The sequence below is a fragment of the Berghia stephanieae genome, chromosome 9, assembly GCF_034508935.2.
Source record: "Berghia stephanieae isolate SIO BIC M18660-M18661 chromosome 9, UCSD_Bste_1.3, whole genome shotgun sequence".
NCBI classification, from domain to species: domain Eukaryota; kingdom Metazoa; phylum Mollusca; class Gastropoda; order Nudibranchia; family Aeolidiidae; genus Berghia; species Berghia stephanieae.
The window spans coordinates 29,526,973-29,551,430 of NC_088368.1; the positions used below are offsets into that span (position 1 = coordinate 29,526,973).

General features: G+C 33.2%; 1 protein-coding gene across 4 annotated transcripts in view; it reads right to left on the reverse strand.

Moving 5' to 3' along the window:
• LOC144980018 (spectrin alpha chain-like) overlaps positions 1-24,458 on the reverse strand; it is a 73,900-nt gene that overhangs the window by 33,063 nt on the left and 16,379 nt on the right. For all 4 annotated transcript variants that reach the window (XM_078927457.1, XM_078927456.1, XM_078927454.1 and 1 more), the window contains exons 10-26: positions 23,144-23,317; positions 22,510-22,611; positions 21,986-22,234; positions 21,477-21,554; positions 20,861-21,016; positions 20,083-20,225; positions 19,669-19,730; positions 18,721-18,833; positions 11,175-11,360; positions 10,268-10,394; positions 9,552-9,742; positions 8,660-8,809; positions 8,004-8,096; positions 2,874-3,008; positions 2,327-2,472; positions 1,129-1,327; positions 329-436 (exon numbers count right to left, since the gene is read on the reverse strand). In XM_078927457.1, the coding sequence (XP_078783583.1) occupies positions 329-436; positions 1,129-1,327; positions 2,327-2,472; positions 2,874-3,008; positions 8,004-8,096; positions 8,660-8,809; positions 9,552-9,742; positions 10,268-10,394; positions 11,175-11,360; positions 18,721-18,833; positions 19,669-19,730; positions 20,083-20,225; positions 20,861-21,016; positions 21,477-21,554; positions 21,986-22,234; positions 22,510-22,611; positions 23,144-23,317 (2,412 nt within the window). The remainder of the gene's footprint in view (positions 1-328; positions 437-1,128; positions 1,328-2,326; positions 2,473-2,873; positions 3,009-8,003; positions 8,097-8,659; positions 8,810-9,551; positions 9,743-10,267; positions 10,395-11,174; positions 11,361-18,720; positions 18,834-19,668; positions 19,731-20,082; positions 20,226-20,860; positions 21,017-21,476; positions 21,555-21,985; positions 22,235-22,509; positions 22,612-23,143; positions 23,318-24,458) is intronic.

Genomic DNA, 24,458 nt, shown 5'->3' on the forward strand with positions numbered 1-24,458 from the left:
AAAAGAGAGAAAAATCATATCCCCTTCGATTTCTCATGCTTCATATCAGTTTAGTTTTGTTTTTTTTCTTTTCATGTTCTTTACCTTTCCTTTTTTTTTTCCTTTAATGATAATAACTTTGATAATTTTTTAACATTATGTAAACTATTATATATAAGATGCTGCTAAAACATTACTGTTAATGGCAAATTAATATTAAGGCTCATATTGCCCTTTTTGTGCCAAAACCATTATTCCTGATGTGTTTTTAATCATTATCTTTTCCCCACCACTATTATTTACATTTTTCAGTTTAGAGATAAATCAAATGTGAAGAATTAAAACTCACGGTGATTTGGTCCCTGATCTTGTCAGCTGCTTCAGTCTGTCCCATGGCAGTGAGACGGTCTGCTATGCTGTTAAGTTCATTCAGACGAGTCTCGTTGGCTTTAAGGTCCTGAGAGGGACAGGAAAATAGGGGGAGGCAGTTAGTCACTGGTTGCTACAATACAATTTTGTACAATGTTATTTTAGACCTGACAAAACCAATAAACACAAAATTTTAATTTAGCGGCCAAAAATCTGTATCTAACTAAAATGTATGATTGACACCCTTATTTCTAAGAATTCTCACTTTAAAATGCTTTTAAAGTGATGCAATCCAGTTCAGTTTAGTACCAATCCATTTCTTACAAAAATAATATTATTTCAACCATTTTTTTTCCCCTTAAGACCTTGATTAAAAAATTAGAATTTGGCCATTCTTGGTTCAATAAAAGGAAATTATACTGATTAAATCTGGAGTTGTTTAAGAAGCAGAGGACCGAGAATGTTCAATCTAATCATTTATTATTTATCACTTGTTTGTGTTTCAAAACTATTCATGCAGACTATCACTACTATGGGAGTTCCATCGCTCTCACCCCACATGCATATTTCAATTCTTTCTGATCCCTCAGCCCTCTTGACTAGCATCCTCTCCACAGGGTGATGAATTGGTTTCAATCCATTTCACACCCACAACCAGGGGAAAAGTTTAACTTTATGAACCCTATGGCTCTAAAAGACTATTTTACCAATCAACTACCCAAGGACTATGGATAGTAATGAAAAGGAAAATTACACAAATTAAACATATATAGACATTACCTTCTGGAAGTCATCAAACTTCTTCTGCATCTCCTCAACCTGTTCAAGATCATCTCCAACTTCCTCACCAGCCATCAAATTCTCCTTCTCAGTAATCCAGGCTGCCAGCTCTCCTGCCTCCCTCACCAACTGGAAGGCTTTGTTTGATTCCTGAACGTTCTCACGACGTTGGTTGGCTAAATCCAGAAGGTTGGCATATCTGGGTAGGTGTAGAAATAAAGGTGATTGGTGAATAGAAACGTCAGCATGCAAGCAACTATCTTTATGATATCGTGTCTGTTTGATCTGTACATTTAACTTTGAAACTAAGTACCACATGAAAACACTGTATAAAGAAAATAAAATCCCAAATGAGCTAAATGTAGTTACATTAGCCGCCATAGGTGTGTAAAGGATCATTTTGCCACTTAAATCCATTCTATACCCAACTGTAATTATCTATGCTATCACTATTACTTATTGTTTCTAAATCTAGTGCTGCTACATCACATAATTTTGCCACTTAAATTCATTCTATACCCAACTGTAATTATCTATGCTATCACTTCTACTTATTCTAAGTGCTGCTACATCACTAATTATGCTATCACAACTACCTACGTTTCTCAATCTGGTGCTGCTACATCACCAATTATGCTCTCAGAACTACCTACATATCACAATCTAGTGCTGCTACATCACCAATTATGCTATCACAACCACTTACTGTGTCTCAATCTGGTACTGTTACATCACCAACTGTGCTATCACTATTACTCATTGTGTCTGGTGCTGTTACATCACCAACTGTGCTATCACTATTACTCATTGTGTCTGGTGCTGTTACATCACCAACTGTGCTATCACTATTACTCATTGTGTCTGGTGCTGTTACATCACCAACTGTGCTATCACTATTACTCATTGTGTCTGGTGCTGTTACATCACCAACTGTGCTAACACAACCACTTACTGTGTCTCAATCTGGTACTGTTACATCACCAACTGTGCTATCACTATTGCTCATTGTGTCTGGTACTGTTACATCACCAACTGTGCTATCACTATTACTCATTGTGTCTGGTGCTGTTACATCACCAACTGTGCTATCACTATTACTCATTGTGTCTGGTGCTGTTACATCACCAACTGTGCTATCACTATTACTCATTGTGTCTGGTGCTGTTACATCACCAACTGTGCTATCACTACAACTTACTGAGTCTCAATCTGGTTCTGCCTGACAGAGATGGTGAACTCATCCATCAAGTTATTCCTGGAGGCAGACAGGCTGGGGTCCAGTCTCTTTACATAAGCTGCTGGTACAAAGCCTTGACGGTCATTCACCTCTACTTTCCACCAGTCCTGGAAATATCAAAATATTGAGGTGTCATCATCATCATCATCATATCATCATCGCCATCATCATCATCATCATCATCATCATCATCATCATCATCATCATCATCATCATCATCTTTAATATAAAGGTCATAAGAAATATTCTGCAAATTATTCATTTCACGATTTCACTTAAATTCAGTACACAAACACAACATACAGAGAGAGAGAGAGAGAGAGAGAGAGAGAGAGAGAGAGAGAGAGAGAGAGAGAGAGAGAGAGAGAGAGAGAAATAGAGAGAGAGAGAGAGAAAGAGAGAGAGAGAGAGAGAGAGAGAGAGAGAGAGAGAGAGAGAGAGAGAGAGAGAGAGAGAGAGAGAGAGAGAGAGAGAGAGAAAGAGAGAGAGAGAGAGAGGAGGGAGGCACCTTGTTGGCGGCATTAAGAAGAGTAAGAACATCTCCCTTCTTCATGGAGACCTCTCGGGGTGATTTCTCAGTGTAATCGTAGAGAGCAACTACTTTCTCCGTTCCAATATCATCAATGACTGGGGCCTCTTGTTGCTGTAGGATACAAAACATGTCAGTTCAGAAATGAATTGAGGAGCTTGCAAATATGCAGAGCTGCTGATCCGTAATTCTAGAAAAACAGGAGTAGACTTTTTTTTAAAAAGGACTTTCAAATGAAAATTAGTATTGCTCTTCTAAGCCAATAGTGCTGACAAAAAAAAAACAAAAACAAAAAACAAAAAAACAAACAAAATGAAAACAACAACAAAAACCACTTTATCTACAAATCATTTATATTATTAATTTTCTAAAAATGCAGGTTGACTTTCATTATATAGTCAACAAATAAGAATTTTGGTACTTTGGCTGATTCAAGTATCAATCTAAATTATCAAAATAGAGTCGTTGTGATGGCATTCAATAGAGATATACTATAAACAACATTCAAAGGCTCTCTAGTCATATCATTTGAGTAAAAATGACTCGATGATAAAAGAATAAAATCAAGGGAAAAGTAGGAAACAGTTTTAAGTACCTAAAAATACAACGTAATAATTCCAAGAAAAATTGGGAGTTAGCAGATTTGGATAAGTAAAAGTGTTTAGAAGGAAGCAGCATCACTTATTTATTATTTTCTTGAGGTCGTGAGAATAGATATATTTTTTTTTAAGTCTGGCAGTGAAAAATGGCTAGTATAAAGGAAATAAAAATGAATAAATGAATATTTATATAGCATTTCCACAGATTCACAATACCCAAATTGTTTCTCAGTCGTTCATTTATTCCCTTAGCAGATCATGTGAAATTTTCATTTTATACAACACAAGCTTCCTTTTTGTACTCGCACTCTTACAATATCAATCACTATCTATAGTCAAGTACTCATTCACACAGGAGTTGAGTGAAGTGCCTTACTCAAGGTCACAATGCAGGGGCCAGAGATTTTTTTTGCAATCAATGTCATCCTTCCAGTCCCTAATCATGACCAGCATTGCTTGACTTTTTTTAAATAAGATAAGAAATCATACCATTGAGCCATCAACATTAATTGCATAGTCAAGAAATGTGATAGCCCTTGTCTTAACCACAGGCCGGATATATATATATATATATATATATATATATATATATATATATATATATATATATATATATATATATATATATATATATATATATATATTTATATATATATATAGAATACAAATTGTCACTCACATTTTTTATGGCCGAGACGATTCGTTTCTGTGTCTCTTTACACGTCCTCAGTCAGCGTAATCCTTAATATTAAGGATTATGCCGACTGAGGACGTGTAAAGAGACACAGAAATGAATCGTCTCGGCCACAAAAAATGTGAGTGACAATTTGTATTCTATATTAGCTCTAACCATCATTATCGAACACTTTCAGACCTACGAGTACCCACCAACACTCATAAATTATATATATATATATATATATATATATATATATATATATATATATATATATATATATATATATTTTTTTTTTTTTTTTTTTTTTTTTTTTTTTTATATATATTTAAAAAAAATTTTTTTTTATTCTCTTCCCACGAAAGACCAGAATACTAATTCATTGACCAACGGTCGGCCGAAATGCTGAAAGGAAATTATTAATTTACCACAGGCAATAAATAGTCTGTTTAACAGTTGAAGATCAATCCACCCATTTATTAATCTTAATGCCATTCTGTCTATCCATCAACAAGTATACAAAAGCTCATCCATTAGCAATTTCAGGTTAACAGCATAAAAAAGAAAGCATGTCATCATGAATTTGATGATTATAGTTATTTTACATATAGCATATAGGATTAAAGTCATTCTTTGCCTGATACGTATATGGATGTTGTTCTATTGGAAATTAATTTAGATGAAGCCATCTTTTAGCCAAAAAAAAAAAATAATAATAATTAAATAAATAATAAGCATTAGGTTGAACTCAAGATTAATATTATATGATGCATTTGTCCCTTAATAAGCCAAACATGAATATTGTAGAAAACAAAGTTTTAACCATTCTTTGCGATAATACCATCAGAAAATCAGTGAGAAAGAGTCAGTTTTGAATGTGATTTATGTGTTCAGATTTTAAGGAAACTGTAGTGAAGTGTGTGTTGACCTCAGGACAATGTTGGAAATGGAAATGGAAAAATTTAATATTTCGGTCAAGGATTTCTCAAATTCCTAGTCTCAGATTTGATTTTAAAATTAATTTTTTTTTTTTGTAAATGAATCATAAATCACATCGAATTTGAAGCTGCAGTCTTATCACACTGAATTAAAACGGTGGGGCCTATCTATCAAAGGATATGGAAATTCAGATGCTGATGGGACAGCCATTTTGTGATGGTTTGTTGACAAGCATAATATAAAATCAATGATGAACAAATTTTGTCCTTTCTCAGACACAGACTACAAAACTGCGCCATAGGGTCATTCAAATATTAGTTTTCTGCCCCCCAAAAAGTCCTTTTTCCACCGTTCAGTTTCTAGTCCTCGTGATTTTAAAAAATACTACTCAAAAGAGAGCATTTCAAATGATTTCTTGACGACGTCAAGAATTTTACCTGGAAAGGGGTTTCATTTTGCTGGGTAGCCAGCCATTGAATATTTGTATATAACTCAAAATCTTCGGGAGGTGGGGTGGGGGGGGGGGGGGGTGTTAGAGAATTGTCATAAGAGGTTTGTCTGTAACAATAAAATTTTCGTACATCTGGAATGGACTTAATATAATATTTCAGCAGTTGAAAATGGGACAAACTGAAAACCACAATATTATATAACTTGATTGATTCAAAAACCTTAACCTTTAATTTGTCACAGAATGTAACAATAACATTTTTATGAGGATAGACAAATAAATATGAAATTAGCACAACTAACTTTTTCTCATCGCGATATGCAAATGAAGTTGCATCAGCTGTTTTTGTACACCCCATTTAACTCAGCCAATTCAGATGTTCTGATTTGATATCAGGAAATACTGGGAATTCAATACTTTGTATGGCCTGTTTCATATTCATTGAATTCCATGTTTTTGTATGTGTCATGCTTGTAAATTGTTGTGTGAATGCATGGGTGTGGTGTGGTGTGTGTTTGTGTGTGTGTCTGTGTGAGTGTGTGAGTGTAAGTGTGCTTGTATATATTTGAAATATTTCCAAAGAAGCAGACCCAGAAGTTAATTCAAATTTACAATGAGTTATTGTGAAATCTTGATTTAATTAATACTGGATTCTATACTACAAACGATAAAAAGTATTATGTTATATGAAATCAAGGAGGAACTTCAGAATTTGAGTGATGAAGATACACCATATTTCCCATTGCTCGAACTAGTTTTAGCTTCATGAGTTCTGCGTCAGTTGACAATACAGTAAAAAAGAGTTCCCATAATGCTAGCCAGGTCCTGACTGTCTAGTCCTCATCAAGCTAATCAAGTTTCACTATTGTGGATGCCAATCCCAACAACAGCTACTTTGCTGCTTACAAAAGAAGAAGAAAAGGAAAAAAGAAAGAAATAAAGAAAGAGAAAGAAATAAAGAAAGAGAAAGAGAGAAAAAAAAGAATTATTTTAATAAAATAGTAAGCTAGAGAAAGAAATTTTATATGCAAATGACAGAAAAGGTATATTAAACTTTCTGTAAGCAATTATGGCTTTCAGTTACAGGGTGCACAATTCAATTAAAACTTCATGACGCAACTCACAATATTATGCTCCTGAAATAAACATATACGTATGAAATGTTACAGCTATTTACTCAAATGTTGAAAATAAAATGAAATGTTTAAGCAGTATCTGGCTTTATCTAGTAAACAAACAATAAACAAAACAATTAGCTATATCTCAAAATCGAAATATTAATAATAATTCTGAGCAACAACAAAAAAAAAAAAAAGCAAGATCGTCATTGCAAGGAGAAGTTATCTTCATATACAATTCTGTGAGGATGAGAGCAAAGTAAGGACAGGGGAAGATGAGAGCAAAGTAAGGTCAGTGGAAGATGAGAGCAAAGTAAGGACAGTGGAAGATGAACGAATGAAATGCGGGACCGTGGTGGCATGGTGCTGGTGTAGGTAGATCAAATATCAAGAAGTATGGTGCAGAACTAGTAGCCATGTTTTTCTCTTTGAAAACTTGTGTCACAAAATCAAGTTGGATGAAATAAACATTCATCATAAATGAGGTAAAAAATAATGATATAATAAATATGTAAAGTTTTTAATAGTACTATAGGTACCTAACTGAAATTCAAAGACTTGATGAATGTTTTAATAACAGTGTTGAAGAAAGAAGAGTTATGCAAGACAAAGCCTTTTTTTTTCTTGGCCATTAGTCTGTTTATGTAATTAACAAGCTGGGGTTTATTTTTTTAACTTGTTGTAAGAGTGATAAAGCAGAAACTGGAATTTAATTTTTTTTAAATGAAAATAAAAATAAAATTCCCTTTAGATGTCCCCAAGGGGAAAGTTGTCATCAGGAACTATTCCAAAGGAAAACTGGAATAACCCAGGGCATCAGTCGCAGTGCTAAAAAGAGAGCTGGGCAAGAGGACTTGCTCAAGGCCACACAACATGGTGGGGAGTTGAACTAGGCACCTTCTGGGTACAAGGCAAAGACCATACCGCTGTACCAAGTTAACCTAGCACAATCACACATACAATGAAACATTCTCAAAAGGTACTAGAATCAATGGAAGCCAAGCAGATAACAAAGACATATAACTGGATAAAAGATAAGTGCAGTGGAGTCAAAAAGACTACTTTCTGGTTTGTTCTGGCTTTTCAAAAGTTCGTCCAACTTAAATTATCTCCATCACAAATGCTAACATTGTAGAAATTGTGTCATTTGGCCTGATATTTATATTTTGTCTCCAGCATCTCGCAGCCAGAGGACACAGGTAATTGTACAGAGATAAGCAGGCCACAGGTTGCCGAGTTTTGTCTTAAGTCACCAATTATCTTTTAACCAAGAAATAAACATATACACTTCATTCAAAAAAATTAAACAAACTGAAGATTACTCACCTTGCATGCCAAGGCTTGCTCTCTCAACCCCTCAATGACGCTACGGTAGGCCTCAAGATCTGCCATAAATGCTTCATGTTTTTTCAACAAAGCCTGGGTTTTTAAAAATGTAAAAAATCAAATTTAAACAAAATAAATCATTACAATCTCATTTGTTGTATTCAATTTTTAAATGTCTATAATGGTACATTTTATTTGTATTCACCTTGGCTTGCGCCTATGAATAAATGTTTGCAAGAATGATAATAATAATTTTAAATTCTTATTTATTCCACTTTTTTCACATTCTCTCTTCTTTTATTTTTGAAATTTTTTGAATACCCCAAATATTGGTGTGAATGATACTCAAGAAATATAAGAGAAACTGCGTGCATGTGGGGACCACAAAGGAAGAATTATGAAATGTATCAGTCTGAATAAAAAAAGTTTAAAGGTTTTCAAATTTTTAATGTAAGTACAGCTTTTTCTTCTCTGATAGGAGCAAGTGAGCTCTTTCAACAAGAATCATCAATACATTTTTTATTTTGAATCCAGATGAGCCCAATTTCAACAAAACATAACTTTAGGACATGTGACTTTTTTCCACAATAGTGTTGAAAGAAAAGCTATGTGAGTGTTTATGTAAAAAGGCAATCCATAGGGTAATTATTATCTACCTCAGCAGAATCTTCATCCTTGCCATAGTCTGTGTTAGCGGCAATGGGTTCCTTCTCCTTCATCCAAGACTCAGCCTCATTGGCATCTGCAAAGTACTGCTGGGCTTGCAGAGAATCCTCCAGATCTTGCTTACGCTGGTTGGCTTTGTCCTGTTGACAAAATTCGAAGAAATCTTGTTAACATGAAAATCAATTTATGAAATGAGAACTCTTTATGAAACAGAATATTTTTGAATTCCCAAAATATTGATGTGAATGATACTCAAAAAATATAAGAGAAACTGTGTGCATGTGGGGCAAGAGTGAACATATCATCCTCTTGAGCATAGTTTTTCTCATTTCCAATATATTCACCTTGTGTACATGACGGTCTGTCCAAAATAAGATTATGATTTTGTTCTCCTCAGTTGTAAAAAAAATAACAACAAAAAAAAACCAACAATCTTGCAATATTCTTCTTTCCTCATAGGATACCAACAAACTTCTCCGACCCATCTGTTTGTTTCAAGCCTTTATAATAATTTCTAGGTCTATCCAAACACTTTTTTTGGCAACTCTGTTAGATCCTTCCTCCACCTTGACAGCTGTCTACTCCTTCTTTAACCTATTGAGTTGCTAGTGAGGTAGCTCAACCATTTTGAGCAAATCTAGTGGGTTGTCTTTCAAAAAAAAAAATGCATTAAAAAATAGAATAATTATTTTATCCTTGTAATATGTGTCTCCAAGTATAAATAATAAGAATCATGGAAATCTATGTATGTAACTCACCATGTTACACTCTTTGCCAACATATTAAATTAGTCATAAATTTGACTGCTTTGAAAAGGAAAAGAAAAAAATGGGGGGGGGGGGGGGGGGGGGGGGGGGAAAGCTCAAAGAAGCTTATATTTACCTTAAGAGCTTGCCATTTGTTCTTGAGGTCAGTAATCTTGTTGTCAATTGTGTCAGCAGCAAAATGTCCGTCCTTAATCATCTCCTTGCCACTTTGACAAACATTATTGATGCGAGGTTCGTGTCCATTAACTTCAGCTTGCAGGGCCTGGTGCTTCTTCATCAAATTCTGGACACCAATCAAGTCACGACCTTAGGATGATATAGTTTTAAAATGATTAAGTATATATGCTTGTGTAAATATTTGAGCACAAAAGAGGATATATGTATATGTGTGTGCACGCGTGTGTATGAGTGTGTGGCTGCATTCACCTGTGAGGGTATGCACATGTGTGTATTCAGTCTGAAATTGCAAAATTCAAAATTTGATCAACTATCAAATTCTATTTTGAAACTTTTTTTTGTTTCAACCTTCTGAAGTCTAAATATTTAGATTTGAAAACTTTTTATTTACTGATCAATTAGTCAAGAGATTGATATATGCTCTCTGATCATGATATTTTTGTCTTTTTAAAAAACTAAAACACAAGCACATAAATATATAATTTCCTGGGCTGGAGATTTGAATGCTGTATGCATAAACCAACGTCGAACATGATCAATGACAAGCTAAGTATCAAGCTTGTAACTTCATTTTTGATGACACTCCCATCAATAAGAGTCACAAAATGATCTGAATTTAAAGAAGACGACATGAAAACATTGACACCAATTTACCTCGGTTTGTCGAGGAGGCAATGGGTTCCTTCTCCCTGATCCAGTCTTCTTCATCCTCCACATCTCTCAAAAACTGCTGGAGTGTGAGGGCTTCATTCAGCTTCTGTTTACGTTGAAGGATTGGAGCCTGAAAGAAGGGATGATTCAGTCAAAATGATGAACATGACAAAAATGTATTCCATGCATTTCCAGATTTGAGCAACGTTAGGTGAAAAGGGTTACTTTCTGACACCTCTTCAGGAATCAGTAATAATAAATGATGCTTGTTGAGTTATTTCTATGAGCCCAACATCTGACAGCACTTTATAGATAATAAATTAAATTATGAACAAAGAGAGTCAAGTTAAACATGGAAACAAAGAATATATTGCTAAAATAATAGTATACAAACAATACAGTCAGCATGGTGTAAAATGAATTGTGAAAAAGTGGGTTATTAAAGCAGATTTAAAGTTTCAGATATTCTTGATTTCTCTAGTGAGATATTCTCGATTTCTATAATGGGTTGAGGTGGAGTATTCCAGAGTTAAGGGTCACATTGAAAAGAATGATCACCAAAAGGTTTTAACTTGCTTTTTGGTGTAGATAATAGCATAGTGTTGAACGATGACCGAAGGCTTAAGGCTTATTAGTTCAAAAAGAAAAAGAGGGGCTAAACTGTTAAGGTATTTGAAGACTAATAAGGTATTTTTGTAATCAATTCTATAGAAAACAGTAGTAAATAGACAACTCTTCCATCTTGAGAACTTTTTTTTAAAGCAGACGAGTTATAAACAGGTATTTAATCTTCAACTTTGGTACAAAAGACATGATTGACTATATCAAATTCAACCAACAATTTTTTTACACAACCTCTATGGGACCAAAGCCATTATAATATAAAACTATTACCACCACTTCTGCTTACCGATAGCTTCTGATATCGCTCTGTGACCTCAACGTGTTTACACTTAATTGTATCCTTGTCAAAGTGGTCCCCATCCTGAAAGATATTGGCCTGGGAGTTCAGGGCCTCCAGCCGATCCTGGTGGGCCATGACATCAGCCTCAAGCAATGCATGTCTTTTCTGGAGGTTCTGGACATTTGTCAGATCCTGTCAAAAAAACAAGGTGAAAATGAAGATTAAATGACTAGTAAATGTACAAATGCAAAAAAAAAAAAAAAACCAAAACAACAAACAAGAAAAATGTGAATGAAAGCTCTGGACTTTGTTACTGATCCAATTACAGAATACGAGTATTTACCTCAATTTAACATGCATCTTCACAGCATAAGCTCTTAATCAAGATAAAAGTAACATGAGGACTTTTTTTGTGTGTGTTTTTTTTTTTTAAAGACAGTCATCTAGACACAAAGTACAAAATTTAAGTCACAAATTTCAATATATTCTCTTTGTTATAATACACTAAGAATCTTGTATAGAAGGAACTTCCAAACTCTCATTTAAAATATGAATGGCTTTTTTTCTATTAAAATGTTGAATTGTTTTCAACAATTATATCAAAAACACTGGAACTAATTTTCAACAAACAAGAGCAGCTATGTAATTAAATCAAACTGCCATGATAAAAATAATATTTAAAAAAAAAAAAACAAACAAAGAAAAAGAAAATAAATCAATCAGTTAAAATGATAAGAATGGCTTGAACATACTGTCAAGCACATTTCTAAAAATGTGAAAAAAATAAGAGAATTTTTATTTGGAAAATCCGTGATTAAAAATAAAAATATAGTAAATGTATAAGAGCTAATAATAATATGGCGAAAATTTCGAGATTTTTATTTATGGATAAAATAAAACTAAATAAATAGACAAATATGAAACAAGATTTGTAGTTTTCAACTATAATTTTTGAAAATTTTAACACAAATTTTCCCTCTATCTTAAAAAACGTTTCTAAAAAAATTCCTATCCTATTTATAAACGTAATTTAATTCGTTTAAAACAAATTACAACTCCTCAAGGTTGTATAAGCCTTTAACAGTCAATATAATTTCTTAAATATTCTTAAAGATAAAATCAAAATATAAATTGAAAGAATGGACTTGGACATAAGTATGAAATACTTTTAAGAGGGGAAAATATATTAAAATATAATAAATAAAAACTGGTGATATGAAGAATCATATTTTGATATTTGCCTCCATGCTCTGACAATTTATCACCACTTATTTCAGACTGTACATTCTGAGAAATATCTCGTACAAAAGTAAATAGACAACAAAAAAAGTGATGTAACAAAATGTGATAAACCTATTCTGCTACAAAAGTGCATATTTGTCTTAACATTCGTACAATATTCTAAGATATATCTTTCATTGAAAGTATTTCTTATATAACAATCAGGATAATTGAGTTATTCCTCAAATTTAGAGAATATGTATTTGAGGATTTGTAAATTTAAAGCTCTCTTGTCTGAGTTAGCAGTAAAGTACAATATAAATGCTGTTCATTATTGTCATTATTAAATTTGTTTTGTTTTGGATTTTTTAATCAAACAGTTATAATTCAAAGGTGATATTTTCAATTTGTATTTGTAAAAGATATAGGACATAGTATAAAAACTTCATTTTGAGGTCGTCAGAGAGCAAACTACAAACTTACCTACCATTCAAAGATGAGATACATGACCACAAATTATCAATTCACCAAAAGATGCGAGATCTATAGTAAGTTATTGCTGGTTTTATGTTTGAAAATGTAAGTACATTTTTGTTTGTTTTTTCTTATTCAACTGTAGCTGAGATGTACAATTTGGATATATCCCAAAAGTTGTCAGATCATATTCATTTTAAAAAATGATATCTTTTTAATTCTTTTGTAGGACATATAAGTTTGCTGGTAAAAGACGATATGAAATAACTTTGTATTAAATCTTTTTAAAATAACCAAAGCTGAAAAAATATGAGATGGAAAGATAAAATCTGTTGCAATGAATATCCTTTAGGAAGGTAAAAAAGAAACCTTTTAAAACAGACATAAGTAACAAAACGATATGAATAACAAAATGATAAGAAATTTAGAATACAATGTGATAAGGATAACCAAAAAAGCAATGCACTTGTTCACGAAAAGTGTAAAGACCCTGGCAGAACATACTACAAACTTGCAGAGTAAATTACACAATTTGTCCAGCACCACTTTTATCAATTTTGTACAGATGCAGATTCATACACTTAATCATGAATGAAATTGAAGACAATCCTACTCAATTTCTCAAGATGTTAGTTGTAAAATTTGCAAAACAGTCTTTATTCATTTTTGTGAAAGTTGAGCAAAGAAGCAGCCGCATGAAGATAACGTCTAAAGCCTACTAATATACCATTATGATTCAAAGCTCAATTTTCTGTTTTCTTTCAAAATTTCAAACCAACATTATAAACATGAACACTCAAGGATAAATGCACTATATTAGTTTCTCACTACTAACAAGATTTATTGAAACCCAGTAAGTAAAGATGACAACTATGTTGTTTTTTTTTTTGCATAATTAAAAATTGTCCATCTTTTTCATAAAAAGTGTGCGACGTTAAGGTAAATTTATGAAAATGGAATTAGCATATGAACCTTGCTTCACCATCACATCATATGACCTGGGATGATACCCAATATCATCACAACAACGGGGATATGTTTTATACATAATCAGCAGGAGAATAGTGAAACACACATATTGTATACGTACATAATCTGATGTACCAAAGCCCAAACCATTACTCACTTCGAAATGTAGATAGAAACAGAAGCAATATGGTATGTACTATATTAGAATAACTAAAACCAATCCGTTTCCCCCCAGAAGTTATAGATGTATCAGTCGTTATTCAAGCCATTGGGGTATCTAAATATGAAGAACATGTATCCTTTAGGAAGCCACTGTAATCTAGAGGTAAATATGCTTATGGAAGCTCAAACTTAATGTGCTTTGTGTTGTACTTTTCATATATCGATAAAAGGGAAGAAACGAAAATTTAAAAATAAGACGACACACAGCACACAAAATAATCACACAATGTGCTGCATGCTAAAACAAAGCTAAAAGAAAAGAAAAATTACGAAAACAATAACTATGGTTTTAAGAAAATAAATATGTGTGCTCTTAGACTTCAACATATTCATTTATAAATAATGTTATTATTTCATGAACAGAAATTGTTCGAAAATAAAATAATATAAAATAAATAAATAATTAAAATAATTTTTTTTTAAATAAAATTAATAAACAAAAAATTAATAACATTTTAGTTCTAATTGGCTACTGTTAACATGTCATTCTATATATAAATTTATCTGAAATAATCTTTTTAGAAATAAAAGTTAACATGGGAATATCTTTTTTGTGTTTCTTTTATTCTATTTTATTTCTCACTTCAACAAAAATTATTAGATTCATAATTTGTGTGTGAGTGTGCTTAAGTGTTTGTGTGTATCTGTGTGTGTATGTGTGAGTGTGAGTGTGTACTTCTATGTATGATTTAAAACTTCACAAGAGGTATGAGTGGCGTTCCAAATGGAAAAATGAATAAAGGCAAGCATTTGTAGTTACCGAAACAGAAGCTGGCTGTTGGCAGGTTCCAATGAAAGTCGTTAAATAAATTAATTATATTAAACATATCGTCTGCGACAATTTTAAAAGTATGATGGGATTTTTTTTTATTTTGCAATGGTGGAAAGCATTGCAGATGAACAAGATGACAATGATATCATGATAATTCAGCATAGAAACATCACACATAGACATCAGAAAATATAAAAAAACAAGAGGAAGAAAAAAAGAAGGAACAGATAGAATTTGTTTAAGGGTCAGATATATTTAAGTAAAAGGATGCTGAATAACAAATTATACTCCTAAAACAGATACAGATATGAAAACTATTTTCATTCAAAAAGTTCATGACTTCAAATGATAAAAGTTTGGACGAACCACAGAATTTTAAATTCCACCACTGTGTCTTTTCATACAATTCGTTGATTAAGATACTCTCAATAAAGACACAAGTTAGACTTTAACTTTTGAATGATATAAATATCTTTATCTATATTCAACAACTAGCACAATCTGCAGAAAAAATCAGTCGTTAACCAAAACTGAATGCAATTTCTGTGACTATTATATAAGAAGATCATTCTTAGTTATGCGATGGCTGTGGCACTGTTGAATCTTGTCATTGTCCATAACCCAATTTTTTTTCAATGCATTTTTTCCAATTAGCTAAAGCTTACATAAATCCTACCCATTCTGCAATTATAAGTCACAATCAAAATTCAAAGTGAAGAGCGTGTAAAATGAAGAGTCTAAGAACAGTTTCCCTTTGACAGTTTTGAAAATGTGATGCATAATAGTATTGCATTGGGATTGCCATGGATTCTCCTTGGACATAATGTGGTGACAAAAGCAAGCAAATTCCGAGTGACGTCTTATCGTGTAGCAAATATTGTAAGTGGAGACAAAACTATGGACTCGATGTTGAATCCTAAAGAAAGACACTTTATACATTTTATCCCACTCATCCTAAATGTGAATGAGTATCTGGATACTTCTTCTTCTTCTTCCATTAAGGCCAAAGCTTCAGGCTGAAGATTGTATGGCCGTCTTTTCAGTATCAGGGGTTTTAGAGGGAAACAGAGAGCGATTTTTTGAAGTCATCAGTCAAAAGGGCTTGTTTTTACAAGTTACAGGATACAGGCAGATTACTAATATAAAAAGAACATTAGCAGGTGATTTTTATAATAAATCAAATCGAATTTTGCTACATCAGTAGAGATAAATAAAACACTTAGCTGGGTGCCTATTGAGCAGGATGGTAGAAATAAGCTATATAAATGTACCTTTTTAATTTTTAATTCATTTGTAAACTAACGACATAATTTCTTACTATTTCATCCCTGTCTCACATAAAATATGATGAATGTTTATAAATCATAAAACCCATAAGTCCCTTTCCTTTCATTCTTTTTAAATGCACAACTTTTGTTGCTTATATATCTGGAACATATTGAATTAAAGTATATAGATTTCAAACTTTTGACCCAACATTGTCATTTATGAGATAAACCGGCTGCCAATATTTGAAACCAAAATGGAAAGAAAAAAAAAAACATGTATTGGCTTAACAAAAAAAGAAAGGGGGGCCTGAAATCTGTCCTGTAACTAACTACCTAAATTATAGCCACGCAAGATTTACATGAAAATACAAAACAATCAAATTTTAACACTTGGGCACAGTTTTATTGAAATCTAAAATCTGAATTAATAAATATGAATTTCACTCGTAAAATCCCTGAAAAATAACAAAAAATAAATATCATAACGACATATACAAAAAAAGTAATCCTGCAGAGCCAAAGACACATGAAGCCGGAGTTTATCCCGGTTTCTATAGCATGAAATATACAAAAGCAATTGCTTGCTATCCTTTGGATAGGACCTTAATGTTGTTGAAAATCCATGTTTACTTCATTGACTTCTAAAATCTTAACGACTCGGAAAGTTTCTTGTTACAAAATCAAACCCTGCGTGGGTCAAGTCTCTGTCGTCTATCTGGAATTTAGTAATGTATTTATGTCTTTATTATCTTTTTCTTGTTGGCTGAAGAAGGCTTTTGAGTCCTGAGTGCGAAACATTCTGTGTTTGGTATTTTGTTCTTTTCTGAAGCTGTTATATTCATTTTTGTTTATTACTTTTTACAGTCCACAGCTTCTAGCAGCCTAGTGTCGCTAAGTGATCTTAGCGTGTTGCCGAAGTTCTAACTTTTAAAAATGAATAACTTGAGATATGATTTTAGTAAGAATTACTCAAAAAGAAATCAGCACATCATTTTCACCATGAAACAAATAACTCCAGAGTTGTGAACCAGCAAGAGGGAAGGTCTAGAGACATTTAATAAATTGCACACAAAAAGCTAAATATGTGTAATTTTGTAAAATTCTTTGATGTTTACATTTCTGACACATTTGAAACATCTCACAAAAATAGTTGTAAATCTTTTATTTCAAAGAATACCACTATGCAAGTTTTAAATGCAATTGTAAGAAATATGCTGTTTGTTCGTCTTTTCTTGCTCATCCAGAATGCATTGAACTCAAATTGTGTTAAGGAAGAGGGAGAAAATAAAGGGGAATTTATAGTGAATTTTGGCCTTTTAATATCTAAGCACAAACCACAAAACATCCGCGGTTTATACTATTAAAATAAATCAATTGGAAGACGAAATCAAGAAAATAAATTAAACAGACACCCATCATAAAATCTCCACATCCAATATCAAAAGCACATCTAAGAGTTTAAAAAGAACAACAATAAACAAAACACAAAAACAAAAAGTTGAGAGAATGTAGAAAGGCAGGTAGAGCAGCACAAAGAGGGAATTCACTCAATTCTATGAAATTCCATTTATTCGGACATTGAAGATCAAAATAATCAATGATATCAAGGTTGACCAAAAACTTCATATGTGCGGAGGACCTGTGATCTCAAGTAGTCGGGAAGAGAGAGCTCTAATAATGACTAGGGTTGAGACGATCTTTTTTGGGATCGTGGATAGCTCATACGGTAGAGTCATGCTCTCCCCGTCAGGTGGAGTTCTGGATCAAACCCCCATCGCTGCCTCGAAAATTTTATTCTCTATTGTCTTCTGGCACTTTCCTACTCACTTCATCTCTTGTTGTTATTCACATGGACAGAAAAGCAGACGATTATTGATTGGTTGTAAAGCCAAATTCCTTAATTTTGTAATGTGTAAAAAGAATAACATATACTACATTTTCCTTTGTAAGCGCACAGCACGCTTAGAAAATTGAGTCAAAAGAAGGCAGTGTTTATTTATTACAGACATTATGAGTTATAAGTAGCCTTTGACCTGTTTAATCTTGACCCTATAAACGACCCAGGGAGGTGAAAATGAAAGTCAGGGAAGTTAAAACCAAAAGGAAAGGAACACTGCACATCTAGCATCTCTGGTGTGTACTAAATGGTACTAAGTGATGCATTTATATTTTATACTATAAGAATTAATAGACAATACTAATGCTGTGTCAACAAGTGTGTAGATGAGTTTCCGCTTATTAAGGTTGATGTGCTTTATAGGGATAGTAGTTATCTAATTCTGCCAAGTCTATTCATAAGAAAAAAATCCTTCTGTACATCAATATGTTAATTTTTACTGGATAAAATAAAAATTTTATTTAAAGATAAAAAATAATTCATTTTTACTTTCAAATAGCAAAGTCATGAGTAAAACTTATCAACAAAGGAAAGAAGGAAAGCGATGATTACAGATTTGAAAATTTGATTTTATCATATACGAAAGTAAAAAAATAAAAATACCAAAAATACAATTAATACATTTGACAATGTTAGATGATTATGGTGAATGCAACTGAGACACATATGATAATGATAGATTGGTTCACGCCACAATCTCAATAATTCAGTGTTTTATAATTTCCTCACCTTGCCATAGTCCTCAGAGATAAGGGAACTTTCAATGTCTGCCAGCCATGATTGGACATCATCCACATTGCGATTGAACTGCTGTTGATGAGATGCTTCACCCAATTTTTTACCTTAAAACAAAGAGAACATTTTATCATATGAACCTCGTTTGAAATTGTAAACTATAATAGCAATGGGGAAAATGGCAGTAATTATTCTATGTTGTAACAATTAGTTTGAGTGCCATCACTTTAAGTTACCCATTGTAGTTTTTTAAATATATTTTGTTCATCCTTTTACGATACTTTAAATAGCTGTAGCTGCTATACTTATGGTATCAGATGCTCTGTATTAGGGATCGTAGTTTTAATTATTAATTCCAGAGAATCTATTAAAGTTTAATCATTCCTCAGCTTTTCAAAATAAGTTTAAAATGAATGTCTTCGCTAAAACAACCTTTTAGCACAGCCCCATATAGAGGTATTGAAAAATTTCACTCAACAAGTTATCAAATCTTAGAGATGACTGGAACGATCAATGATCATGTACCCATAATGCAAAATGCAACAAAAAAATAAGCTATACTCATGGACTACGTTTCATATCTTGCCAAAGCTTTGTACTTCCCTCTCCATCCCATTTGGGTGAAAATTGTATCATTAAATGCCTTTTGCTGTGTCGTCCAAATTATATATATATATATATATATATATATATTCAGTGTTTTTTATTTATTTTTCAAAGAGTCCATTGACAGTTCTACTAAATAAAAGAAGAATAAAAAAGTGAATGGCAAAATGTCCAGTTATTGAAATGTGATTGGCAAGTCACATTTTATAATCTTTGTTTTCCACAACAACATGCTTGGATTCAGAGATTCTTTTTCTTTCTAAACTTGATGAAAAAGGTCAAGGATAAAGGACGGCGGAGCTGCATGATTTTGGGCAATTATAACTCTGAAATTACCTTTCTTGGTTGTCTGTTGGAGTAGTTTTGCCCAGAGCTCTTCAATCTCATCAATTCTCTCCCTGAAATAGACAATTTGGAATAATGTGAATCACATTCCCCATATACCAACAGGCAAAGAGATCCTCAGAAGTTTAAATAAAAGATTGGCTTTGCTAACAACAGCAAGAAAGTGTTGTCTATTTTATTTTAACTATTATACTACTTCTCATATAATATGTGTGACACAGAGGAATAGTCTTTGTGTTGAACCCTAACAGTATCAGTTCAAGTTCCACCTGCCTCGAGAATCCCCCATTCCCTTTGCTTGTGAAGTGAGTGCTCTACCAACTGAGCTATGGGGACCCCATCTTTAAAGTGCTAAATTGAAAATAACAAAATAATATAAGGTAAGATCATTGAAATACAACATACTTGATGGGTCCCTTAGCATAGTGGTCCTTGCCAATGAGTTCCTGGCCAGTGGTCTGGATACTCTCTATCCTGTTCCTGTTTGCTTCCACTTCAGCATCAAAGTTCTGGTGTTTCTGAAGCTTGGTCTGGAGATTGGTTGGATCCTGAAATAAGACAATGAGAAATTGTTGAGCCTTGTCTTTTAGAATGAATGAATAAGTATCTTTGCCAGGAAACTACGCTTATCTGAGGACATTATAAGACCTGTTTGGGTAGATCATCCTATAAGAGGGTGGGCTGAAAAGTTTTGCAATTTCCGTAATAACTCCCTCGTTTTTAGGAATAATTTGTTAATAATAATACATCCAAAAAAAGAAGCTTGAAATCTCAGCTAAAGATCATTTACTTTATTTTTTGACATAGTCACCATCACAACCAACACAGAGCTGCCAATGCCATACCATTTGATGCATCCCATCGGCAAAAAATATAATATATTAAACATACTTAAATAAAAAGCCATCATTTTCTTATTTAAAAAATGTTGAAATTGGTATTTCTTCTTCATACAGGTCCACATCTTTCTTATATTTAAAGCTAAATCTTGGTAAACTATGAATTTCATCTTACAATCTTTGTCTCTATCAATTAATATTTATATTGCAAAGCTGTCACTCAATTACTTCTACAATAGAATAATCATAAAATCAAATAACTGAGAAAGCGGAGATAATTGGTGATACGAATTTGTATAAGTTTAAACCAAACCATCTAACAGTTGACACATCAAAGAAATTACCAGGTAGTTTTCATCAGAGGCTGTCTTGAGCTTCTCATTGATCCAGCCCTTGGTCTCATCACAATCTCTCTCGAAAATCTGGAACTCGTACGATTGTTCCAGCATGTGCCTTCTGGCATTGGATTTCTCTCGAAGGGCAGTGCGACGCTCCAGAAGCTGTTGAGGATTTTAACATACAAGATCAAATTTCAATGAGTTCTTTAAATCATGACAAATTGAAAGAGAGAATATTCCATTACGCATTAATCATCAGAGACATGGTTAAATATGATCAACATCGCACTTTTTCTCATCCTAGGCCAAATGTATGACAATAAGAGACCTATTTTTAATTTTTTTTTTTTTTAAAAAGAACATATTTTATTGATATTCGTTATATTATAACCTTGCAGCATCTATGATTATTTAACACTATCTGCAAAAAAAAAGATAGTGTAGTGTCCACATAAAACGTATATCACCTCAGTCCTTTTTAAAAACTTGTCAAAAAACCATCAAAGAAAACAAAGGAGTGAATTTGACAGCTTTAATTATCTTTCTAGAATTTATGAAAATTCCTAGGGCTTATAATAAATGTAAAATAAAAATGAAAAGAATGTATTAAAGGAAGCCTCACCTGGTCTCTTCTGGCTGCAACGTCCTCAGCAGCGTAGTGCTCACTCTCAATCAGTTTAGTGGCAAACTCGTCCAGGGCCTGGAAGAGAACAAAGCAATTAATTAATACATAATTTATCCAGTGCTATAACACTTCAAATTAGAAGTCTATTACATATCAAACCTTCCCTTTGTTTCAAAATGTCCTCTAGGCATTCCTCTAGAATTTAACTTCTGAATCACGTTGATTTGGATCCTGAGTGATCAGCTATTCATTTAATGATGTTTGCTCATGCTTTGAGTATTGCATTATGTAAAAGGATGTGACATAATAGAATGTGGATACGAGTTCTTGCTTTGAAATTTAGTGAATTTTCAAAAAGGTTTCTTCGAACTGACCAGTTTCAATTTATGTCACCACTCATCTCTGCATACACCAACGACATGGAAATAAAAGCCAATGCTCATACCTTACCTGGATAATAACAACAACAACAAAAACAACAATGGTGTATGATAACATATGCATACCTTTATCTTCTCATCTTGGGCAATAAGTGATTTTTCAAAATCACCATGCTTCTTGGTAAGGGCTTCAACACTATCCAGGGAGTCACCGAGATCATCATTGACCAAGAAGGCCTCTTGCTTAGTCATCCAGGTGTCTGCTTGCTCTGTATCCCGAAGGAACAGTTGAAGATCCATGCATTGCTCATACAGCACACGCCTCTCTTCCCACAGTTCAAGTAGACTGTGCTTCTCGTGGCTTAGCAGTTCCAACTGCAATTATATTGATGATAATAAATATTATACTTATACCAAATAGACAAATCAGGTTTTCAGAAATCAAGAATCAAAAATATCTTACAAATGCAAAATACAAGTTCTATATTACTTACTTTGTACTCATTTGAAAATAATTACTTAAAAATACCTGGTCATCTATCCCAGTTCAAAATATTAATACTTACAGTCAAAAACGTTAAACAGGTAATTGAGTCTGTGACTTTAAACAAAAAAAAATTGTTTTTTTCTTGGGGTTTTATTTTTCTTACCTTTTCCTTGACTTCTTCTGAAGCAAAATGGTTGCTATCAACCAGGCGTTTGCCTGCTTGAGAAGTGGTCTGGAAGTTGTCTTCTCTTGCATCAATCTCACCCTGCAGATGGAAATTTTCATTCAATCAATGCAATGACAGTATTCTTTCTTCTTTTTCAATTCCAAGTTTAAAAACAGTTGAATCTTTTTGTAATTCAGATTATGAACCAATTCTAATCAATCATTTATTTATTTTCAGAGAGATTAATAAAGATATATAGGAATATAAACATTTAAAAGAGCATTCAAAACAATATTGTTTGTATGTAAACTACAAGTATATAGTTTACACTGGTAAATTTTACAAGCCATTTAAAAAATTTAATTGTGTGATAAATTACCATCAAAACTATTCAATTCTAAACATTTGCAATTGGACAAATAATTTTTATATTCTATTAAGTCTGGAATAGAACCCTACTTTAAAGTATTTTCCTTTAAATTGGCAATCACTGTAATCTTAACAATTGATAGATATATTATAATTGCAACTTTGTGGACATTGACTTCACAATAGTACACTGATGATTTTAAATAAAAAGTTATGATACTAGGAATAAGTCCTGTCAAATGACATGGGAACAGGACTTTACCTTGTGTTCATTGTGTCTGTCAAGCAGAGCCTCTGCTCCAGCCACATCTTTGGCTAGTTCATCAGCTGATATGATGGCTTTCATATCAGAAGCCCAGGATACCAAGTCTCTGTGGTCAGCCAGAAAACGCTGAAGGTAATACGAGTCATCCAAGCGGGTTCTACGGTTGGTGACCTAAAAAATACAGTGAATACATAGAGACTTTAACAACATCTATTTTAAATACAATATGACAATACCACACACTTTGATAATTCACGCTCATAATTTAATAATATCAGTTTAATACTACATAGAATGGGAATATGATATCGTGAAAATAAAACTCATGTCGGTTTGTTTTTGTTTTTTTTGGGGGGGAGGGTTCAAATGTAAAATTGAAAATAGAAGTAGACAAAAGCACAAATTTCTTCCTTTCTTCATTTATTGACAATCAATTAATAGACAGATACATGAATTGTTGACCTAAATAATTTCTTCCTTCAAATGTTGATGGTGACAATAAACAAAATAAACAGCCAAAAGTGGTAGAGGACAAAGTGAAAAGACAATCAAGAATTGCCGCAGATTTACCATAGGCAACAAACAAACAAAAAATCGGAATAGTTTGGGGAGAAAATCCGAATTTCAAAAAAAAAAAATCTGCATCAGCCCAAAACACATCATCTTCACCTATGTCTACATGTATTATCATCACTTTACAATGCTTTAGAATTGATGTAATGTAATTCAATTGTTCAAATAGCAATTTGTGAGTAAATTGACAAAATTTTAAACAATTTTCATCTAAAATTTTGCTGGTGGTGTGTGAGAGAGAGGAGAGAGAGGAGAGAGAGGAGAGAGAGAGAGAGAGAGAGAGAGAGAGAGGAGAGAGAGAGAGAGAGAGAGAGAGAGAGAGAGGAGAGAGAGAGAGGAGAGAGAGAGAGGAGAGAGAGAGAGAGAGAGAGAGAGAGAGAGAGAGAGAGAGAGAGAGAGAGAAGAGAGAGAGGAGAGAGAGAGAGGAGAGAGAGAGAGGAGAGAGAGAGAGAGAGAGAGAGAGAGAGGAGAGAGAGAGAGAGGAGAGAGAGAGAGAGAGAGAGAGAGAGAGAGAGAGAGAGAGAGAGAGAGAGAGAGAGAGGAGAGAGAGAGAGAGAGGAGAGAGAGAGAGAGAGAGAGAGAGAGAGAGAGAGAGAGAGAGAGAGAGAGAGAGAGAGAGAGAGAGAGAGAGAGAGAGAGAGAGAGAGAGAGAGAGAGAGAGAGAGAGAGAGAGGAGAGAGAGAGAGAGAGAGAGAGAGAGAGAGAGAGAGAGAGAGAGAGAGAGAGAGAGAGAGAGAGG